The following is a 7682-nucleotide window of genomic DNA, read 5'->3' as shown; positions in this document are numbered from 1 at the left end:
CCGGGATGCCAAATCAGCCCCGCTGCTCCACTTCTGATCCAGCTCCCTGCTAACGCGCCTGGGAAAGCAGCGGCAGACGGCCCACGTGCTTGGGTCCCTGCCATCCACGTGGGAGACCCAGATGGAGTTCCTGGCTCCTGGCTTGTGCCTTGCCCAGTCCAGGCTGTTGCAACCATTTGGGAAGTTAAATTGGCAGATGGAAGATTCTCTCTCTTTCTCTCTCTCTCTCTCTCTCTCCCCTTCAGATAAATCTTAAAAGAAAAAAGTGAACCAAAACCTACTCTGTAAGCTTAAGGAGTAAACTGAGTGAGAAAGAGGCGTGTCAAATGCCTGGAGCTGGCAAACACGCGGTTGGAGCCCCTGCAGCCTCTGGGTGACCGCTTTGCCGGCTTTTTCCTGAGCTGCAGCTTTGGAGCCACCTGCAGGCTGCCCAGGGAACGGTGACCCCGTGTGGGGAGGTAACTCTACCACCCTGGCTGTGTGACCCTGGGTGTGTTACTTGCCCTCTCTGAGCCTCAGTTACTGCATCTTGTAAAAGGGGCTCCTTCATAGCGCTACCACCCTGGGATTTGTGATGGTCAAGTATGACAGCGTCTTAAGTACCCAGTACAGAGCCTTGCACGCCCCTGATCCGTCCTGGGAGGCATCTTGCAAATTTACCAAGACTTCAACTTCCAAATACCCCAGAGAGGGCAGTGCTTATCCCAAAGACACCACAGTGGTCGCGGCTTTCTCTGTCCAATCTGCTGAGCCCTCCTGCCTCTGTGAGCCCTGGAGAGCTGATTTCTGCCCAGCCCTGGGGAAGCGGCAGGCATGTCCCAGAACCAGGGCTGCAACCCCAGCAGGTGGCAGCACCACTTCCAGGTTGGCTCCCACAGCCCCTGACTTTCCCAGTCCCCTCCTGCAGCTCACCTGCCTGTGTGGTGGCTGCAGGTGCGCCTCCCCCCAGGGGTGCCCTCCCCACAGGGCAGCCTGGGCGCCCGGCTCCATCCAGCTGAGGCCGGGGGTGGGGGGGGGAGCTTTATTTCTTCCTATTTTTTCTTCACTCTCCTCTGAGGCTTTGCCCTGTTTTGTCTTACTTTTGGTTTTTCTTTCCCAAACTTCTCATCGGGTCATGGCACCGGCCCCTGAGTGGTAGGCGGGGGAAGAAGGAGCAGATGGGAGTTTGGCTTCATGTCCAGCGCATGCAGGGGCCAGCGCTGTGGTGCCCGAAGCCCCGCCCCGCCCAAGGCCCACTGCCACCGGGGTTTCTTTTTCTTTTTTTAAGATTTATTTATTTTTCTGAAAGTCAGAGTTACACACAGAGAGAGGGAGAGGGAGAGGGAGAGGGAGAGGGAGAGAGAGAGAGGGAGAGAGAGAGGTCGTCCATCTGCTGGTTCACTCCCTAATTGGCTGAAATGGCTGGAGCTGTGCTGATCCGAAGCCAGGAGCCAGGAGCTTCTTCCAGGCCTCCCACGTGAATGCAGGGGCTCAAGCACTTGGGCCATCTTCCACTGCTTCCCCAGGCCATAGCAGAGAACTAGATCGGAAGTGGAGCAGCCAGGACTCGAACTGGCGCCTATATTTGGATACTGGCACTGCAGGCGGCGGCTTTACCCGCTATGCCACAGCACCACCCCACTGGTATTTCTAGGTGAGACCAGGAACCCCAAACCCAGATGGTGTGGCTCCTGCCAAGTCACACAGCACGAAGGACACAGGCACTGAATCAAGCCCGGGCTGCCTTCAGCCTGTGACTGAGGGCTTCTATCTGTGAGGAGGAAAGACGGGGCGAGAGCACCCACGGCAGCCTCCCCCAGCCCCCCAGGAGCCCCCCGCCCATCTTACCGCGTGGTGAGGACGAGAGAGGAAGGAGAGACCCACAGAGCCTGAAGGAGACTGAGCCGATCCCCTCCACAGGAGGAGGGAGAGTGCATGAGGCCAGGCCCCGGCTTGTCTGTGTTTTGGGGGGCACGTGTGGAAGAGGGAGTTCTGGGGCCATGGAAGGAAGAGGGTGTGAGGGTTGGTGTAGACTCTGTGCCCCCGTGTGGTGTTAGGACCGTCCCAGGGCCGGCCAGCTCAGCGCTTGCATGCTCCCTGCAGCTTTAGTCATCAGAGTCGAGGTGACCCCCCAGGGGGAGAGGTGGCAGCCACGTGCGAGGACACGGACGCACAGCCTGTCTCCCAGGCGGGTTCAGGAAGGAAGCAAGGAGCGAGGGAGCATCCATCTATCCACACGGAGTTGGAGACAGGCAGGAGCGACGGCGCTGAATGGGGATCTCAGCTTACTTAGGAGTGGGGGAGGGGCGTGGAGCCACCTGCTGGGGGGCCAGCACCCATCTGCGATCTGCGCTTGACCCTGCGGTGGGACACGGGCCGTGTGCGGCCGCACACAAAGCATGGGACAGCGCACTCGGGGTCCGTGCAGCTAACTGCATGCACATTACACGTCAAAGGCCTTTAATGAAAACGACGGCAGAAGCTCAGAGTGGCATTACACACACGTGTGACTCTCCGCACTTTGCCGAATACAAGTCAGAGTGGGAATAGCTGTTTATCAGGCAGGGGACGGGGCCCGGCCCTCTAGGCCCTGCGGGAGCCTATTTCTGACATGATCTTGGTCACGGACACCTGCTCCTGTCTAAGCACCCCACCAGGAGGGAGACTCCAGTCTAAGATTCCGTTCCTTTGTGCGCACAGGATGGGGTGGGCGCGCCACTCAGCCGAAGAACAGGGGATCTGTGCTGATCTCAGAACCCTGCAGAGGGCCACCGAGAAACGGGAAGACACTCTGGCCCCCGCGTCCCTGACATCCTTCTCCAGCCGTGAGACTGGCCGTTCGCAGCACCTGCTCCACGGGCTGATTTTCGGAACCCCGGTCTTGAGTGAGACGTGAGTCCACGTGGACTTTGAGTAATGCCCACGTTATGTCTCAGTTTTCCTGTGACTCCGCTCTGAGATCTTGACCTTGGGAGCCTCAGAGGGGTCTCCCGCCTCCCCCACAAGGCCGTGCTCTGGAGATATGGGACCAAGCGCCGGTCCCGACGGCCTGAAGGTGTCCCAGTGGCGAGTCACAGGGCTACCGCTGACCCACTTTCTTTTTGCCGCCACACTGCACGCGTCACTCCTGCTGCCTTTTATTCCTTGGGAAGTGCGTCCTGCTTGCCACAGCCAGCTACGGAAACCACCCACACTTGGAAATGAGGCCAACAGATAAGCGGTGTCCTTTCAAAGTCAGATTCCAGCGGTGTGTGACAAGCCCTCCAGAGGGTCACCTGCCACTCGGGGAACCGAGTGTTTACTGTTGATGAGGTCCCGCCTCTGTAAAGACAGCTGGTGACCGGTGAGAACGGATAAGGTGCAGATGATCTTTGTCTGGCCGAGATGCACATGGGTTCCTGCCAGTAGGGAAGACAACTCCAAGCTTTAGCATTTTATTGCTTTATAGAACATTAGCTGGTTTCGTGTCTAACTTAACGATCTCATGAATATTCCAGAATCCTGTTGTTTCTACTGCATTTCTCTCTCCTCTCTGTCCACGGACGATTTTTTCATCTTTTGTTGGACAAGCTTTGTTAGTCTGCTTCACTAATAAGCTCCAAAAAATAAAATAAAATAAAGCCACCCCCCTGGGCTCGTTCTCACTGTATTTCTCTAAGAACTGGGAGTTAATATTTTTTACCTGTCCTCATGCCAACCCCACCCCTCCCTGTGCGACCTTGGGTGAGTCTTTTTGTCTTTGGTCCTTGGGGTTTTTTGTTGTTAAAGTTTATTCAGTTTTATTTATTTGAAAAGCAGAGTGACAGAGAAAGAGAGATCTTCCACCTGCCAGGTCATTCCTCAAATGCCCACAACAGCTGGGGCTGGGCCAGGCTGAAGCCAGGCGCCGGGGACTCCATCTGGCCTCCCACGTGGGTGCAGGGACCCGAGGACTTGGGCCATGACCTGTTACCTCCCAGGCACATGAGCAGGGAGCTGGACCGAAGGGCGGAGCAGCCGGGAATGGAGGTGGCACTCTGATAGAGGACGCCCGCGTTGCACCGGTGGCTGAATCCATGGCCAAGCAACGCCCTCGCTCCTTAGTTTCTTTCCTCCTCCTCCTCCTCCTCCCCCTCCCCCTCTTCCCTCCTCCTCTTCTTCCTCCTCGTCCTCTTCTTCCTCCTCCTCTTCTTCCTCCTCCTCCTCTTCTTCCTCCTCCTCCTCCTCTTCCCCCTCCTCCCCCTCTTCCTCCTCTTTCTCCTCCTCCCCCTCTTCCTCCTCTTTCTCCTCCTCCTCCTATTCCTCCCCCTCCTCCCCCTCCTCCCCCTCCTCCCCCTCCCTCCCCCTCCCTCTCCCTCTCCTCCCCCCCCCTTCCTCCCCACGTTGCCCACTTTCTGGCGAAATAATCCTCAGGAAAAGAAGACAGCACGTGCGCTCCCGGGAAGCAGCAGAACGCCCGGCCCATGCGGACCCGGCACACTGGCCTCCGGTCTGGGACGGCAGAGTCTCGCCCTAAGGAAGAGTGCAGGCAGGGTCGGGGCAGGCAGGGTCGGGGCCGGCAGTGAGGACGTGCGCTGTGCTGACAGGTGGTGAGCTGCCCGTCTGTGAGGGGGAGTAGGCAGCAGTTCTGCCCAGGTGGTGGACGCCACAGACTGCTATTTCATTAAAATGTCCATAGACACTAACCTTTGCACACTCACCATACGCCAAGTGTTTTGCACGTGCACATCATTCAAATGTTCTATAGGGGCCGGCGCTGTGGTGTAGTGGGTTAGGCCTCCGCCTGCGGTGCTGGCATCCCATATGGGCACCAGTTTAAGTCCCGGCTGCTCCACTTCCGATCCAACTCTGTTATGGGCTGGGAAAGCAGTGGAAGACGGCCCAAGTCCTTGCACCCCTGCACCTACGTGGGAGACCTGGAAGAAGCTCCAGGCTCCTGGCTTCGGATCAGCCGAGCTCCGGCAATTGTGGCCATTTGGGGAGTGAACCAGCAGATGGAAGACTCTCTCTGTCTCTCTCTCTCTCTCTCTTTCTTTGTCTCTCTACCTCTCTCTGTAACTCTGCCTTTCAAATAAATAACTCTTTAAAAATAAACAAATAAAATGTTCCGATAATCGGATGAGGTAGAACCTGCTGTCCCCATCTTACAGACAAGAAAACTGAGGATCCAGGAAGCAGATCGCTTTCCCGAGACACGCTGGGACGCTCGCTCCCCCGCCGTCCTTTCTTCTTTGTGGGAACACTGCTGCCTTCACCACCGTGACAAAGTCCTGCCGGTGACGGCGCCTGGAGAGATCCCTCTCGGCCCCGCCCAGCACCTCCTCCCGGCCCCCACGTCCATGCCCACACAGCCGGGTTGGGACAACGGATGCTCTGGTCTTGCTGACGTCTGCTCAAAATGTCCCTGGCGAGCTGTGCCCCTGGGGAAGTTGAGGGGGAGGTCCAGAGAAGGGCAAGGGGGAAGGGATGTGAAACTTGGCCCCCGTCCCGCGCCACCCCTGCTGGCCGTCACGCCAGGGTCCCTGGGCAGAGGGCAGGAGCGTCCAGTCCCGAGTGGACAAGCCGAAGGCAGGTGAGGCCGGAGCCCGGGAGGGAGGGGCAGGGCAGCCAGGTGGCTGGTGCGGGTGGCCACGAAGCAGGCAGAGGCCACGGCTGCAGGCTTTGGGCCAGGCCAGGGCTGGGGTCGGGCAGCTCGGAGTCAGCACCCAGAATGGCTCAGGGGAAGGGACTTCAACCCCCTAGGGCCAGCCCTGGGGGAGGCGAGGAGTGAGGCAGGCCCACAGTTCCTGGGCCTTGATCCCCCCAAACTGAAGGAGCTGGGAAAAGCCTAGAGGTGCCGGAGCCCAGGAGGGGGCCATGGGGGACAGCGAGCCCCCGGGTGCAGGGCAGTGAGCAGGCGCCGGCGTCGCACGTGTGTCTGCACAGCTCCGCCACCTGGACGTGAGAGTGTTAATTAAACAAGGAGCCAACGCTCGATAAATATTTGTTCAATGAAATCGATCAGCCACGGGAGTGTGTGAGTGTGTGCGCCCGGGGAGGGGGGAGGAGAGGGGAGACGTCCACCAGGGTCTCGGTTCTGGAGGGCGCAGTGGGTGCTGCGCTTGTGGCTGGGGCCGGTGCTGAGTGTGACCATGCGGCTGTGCCCGGTGCACGCGTGTCTCCGGGTGCGGCTGCGGTTCTGGGCGTGTGTGCAGGGGAGAGGGGGCGGGGAGCCCGAGAGGCGCCCCTCATCGCACCTGTGTCTCCACAGGCACCACATGGAGACCTCGACATGGCTGCTGCTGTGTGTGCTGGCCACCTCCCTGAGCTCTGGGGTGACCCAGGGCGTGTGCCGAGCCCCTGATGGCAAGGACGGGGCTGCGGGGAAGCCTGGCCGACCCGGACGGCCGGGCCTCAAGGGCGAGCGAGGGGCGCCGGGTGAGTAGCTGAGTAGCCTCCCTCTCTCTGCACCTGGCCTCCAGGTGTTGGCGTGGGCGTGGCAGTGAGAGGCAGGAGTCCCTGTGGGCCCCCCACAGCCCTTCAGTTTGTAATTGGCCCGAGGGGTGAGGAGGGAGTCCTAGCCAGGCCTCTCACCCCCCCCCCCCCGCCTCACCCTCCTCCTCCAGAGAATGGGTTGCTCGGAGTGGCTCACGTTCTAGAAAAAGCGCTGAGGGTGACGGAAAAGGGAGGAAGTCAGGGGCAGAGGGAAGGTCCTGGGGGGTCCTCGTGGCCTCCCGGGCCGTGGCAGACCAGAAGGCTCGGTGGAGATGCTGGCAATCACCCGCACCCGGGGAATCGGGGTGGGGATGGCAGGGCGGGGGCAGGGCTGCTCCCAGGCCGTCCGCTGGCAGCTGCCTCTCTCCCAGGTGCCGGCTCACACTTCTCTGCGTTTCACAGCAGAGGCCCAGAGAGGTTCAGACACCTCCCTGAGGTCACACAGCCAGTCAGAATCCAGGTCTTGAAGGCCCAGGCACTCCCCTGCACTCCCCCACTCAGGACTGGCAGGTGCCCGACTCTCACCCTCCACCTGCCCTTTCTCCCTGCAGGGGCACCCGGCATGCGGACGGGCATCCGAGGCCTTAAAGGAGACCCGGGGGAACCCGGGCCCCCTGGGAGCCCTGGCAAGGTGGGCTTCCCAGGGCCCAGCGGCCCCCCAGGCGACCGCGGCCCCCAGGGCTCCAGGGGCCCTAGGGGTAACCCAGGGAACATCAGAGACCAGCCCCGACCGGCCTTTTCCGCAGTGAGGCGGAATCCCCCATCGGGCGGCAACGTGGTCATCTTCGACACGGTCATCACCAACCAGGAAGAGCCGTACCAGAACCACACGGGCCACTTCGTGTGCGCCGTGCCCGGCTTCTACTACTTCACCTTCCAGGTGGTGTCCAAGTGGGACCTCTGCCTGTTCATCGTGTCGGCCTCCAGGGGCCAGACGCGCCGCTCCGTGGGCTTCTGCGACACCAACAGCAAAGGCATCTTCCAGGTGGTGTCGGGGGGCACGGCGCTGCAGCTGCAGCGGGGGGACCAGGTCTGGATCGAGAAGGACCCCGCCCGGGGCCGCATCTACCAGGGCACCGAGGCCGACAGCGTCTTCAGCGGCTTCCTCATCTTCCCGTCGGCCTGAGCCTCCGGCTGGGCCCCCCCCCGGCCACGCCCACCGCCCCTCTCTGTCGCTGAGCTGTCGCTGTAGCCGCTGCCACCGGCTCCTTCTCAGAGCTCCTCCTGCAATAAATGTTCAGCCTCCGGCT

General features: G+C 60.6%; 1 protein-coding gene across 2 annotated transcripts; it reads left to right on the top strand.

Moving 5' to 3' along the window:
* Positions 1–5282: 5282 nt before the first annotated feature.
* C1QA (complement C1q A chain) lies at positions 5283–7682 on the top strand. 2 transcript variants are annotated; one of them, XM_051858205.2, is made up of 3 exons: positions 5283–5530; positions 6209–6375; positions 6984–7682. In XM_051858205.2, the coding sequence occupies exons 1-3, from the start codon at positions 5298–5300 to the stop codon at positions 7556–7558; spliced, it is 975 nt and encodes a 324-aa protein (XP_051714165.2). In that variant the 5' UTR covers positions 5283–5297; the 3' UTR covers positions 7559–7682. The 2 variants fall into 2 exon arrangements, with proteins under 2 accessions (XP_051714165.2, XP_069935223.1); XM_070079122.1 differs by having other exon boundaries at positions 5387–5526.

This window comes from Oryctolagus cuniculus, chromosome 7 (assembly GCF_964237555.1).
Source record: "Oryctolagus cuniculus chromosome 7, mOryCun1.1, whole genome shotgun sequence".
In the NCBI taxonomy this organism is placed as follows: Eukaryota; Metazoa; Chordata; class Mammalia; order Lagomorpha; family Leporidae; genus Oryctolagus; species Oryctolagus cuniculus.
Note: the sequence above shows the minus strand (reverse complement) of the source record. Positions and strands in the feature narration are given on the sequence as shown.

Excerpts from the sequence above, each read along its gene's own strand:
- C1QA (XM_051858205.2), top strand. The coding sequence starts at position 5,298 with ATGCCCACACAGCCGGGTTGGGACAACGGATGCTCTGGTCTTGCTGAC. Across the intron at positions 5,531-6,208 it reads AGTGGACAAGCCGAAGGCAG|GCACCACATGGAGACCTCGA; the intron begins GTGAGGCCGGAG and ends GTGTCTCCACAG. Across the intron at positions 6,376-6,983 it reads GGGCGAGCGAGGGGCGCCGG|GGGCACCCGGCATGCGGACG; the intron begins GTGAGTAGCTGA and ends TTCTCCCTGCAG.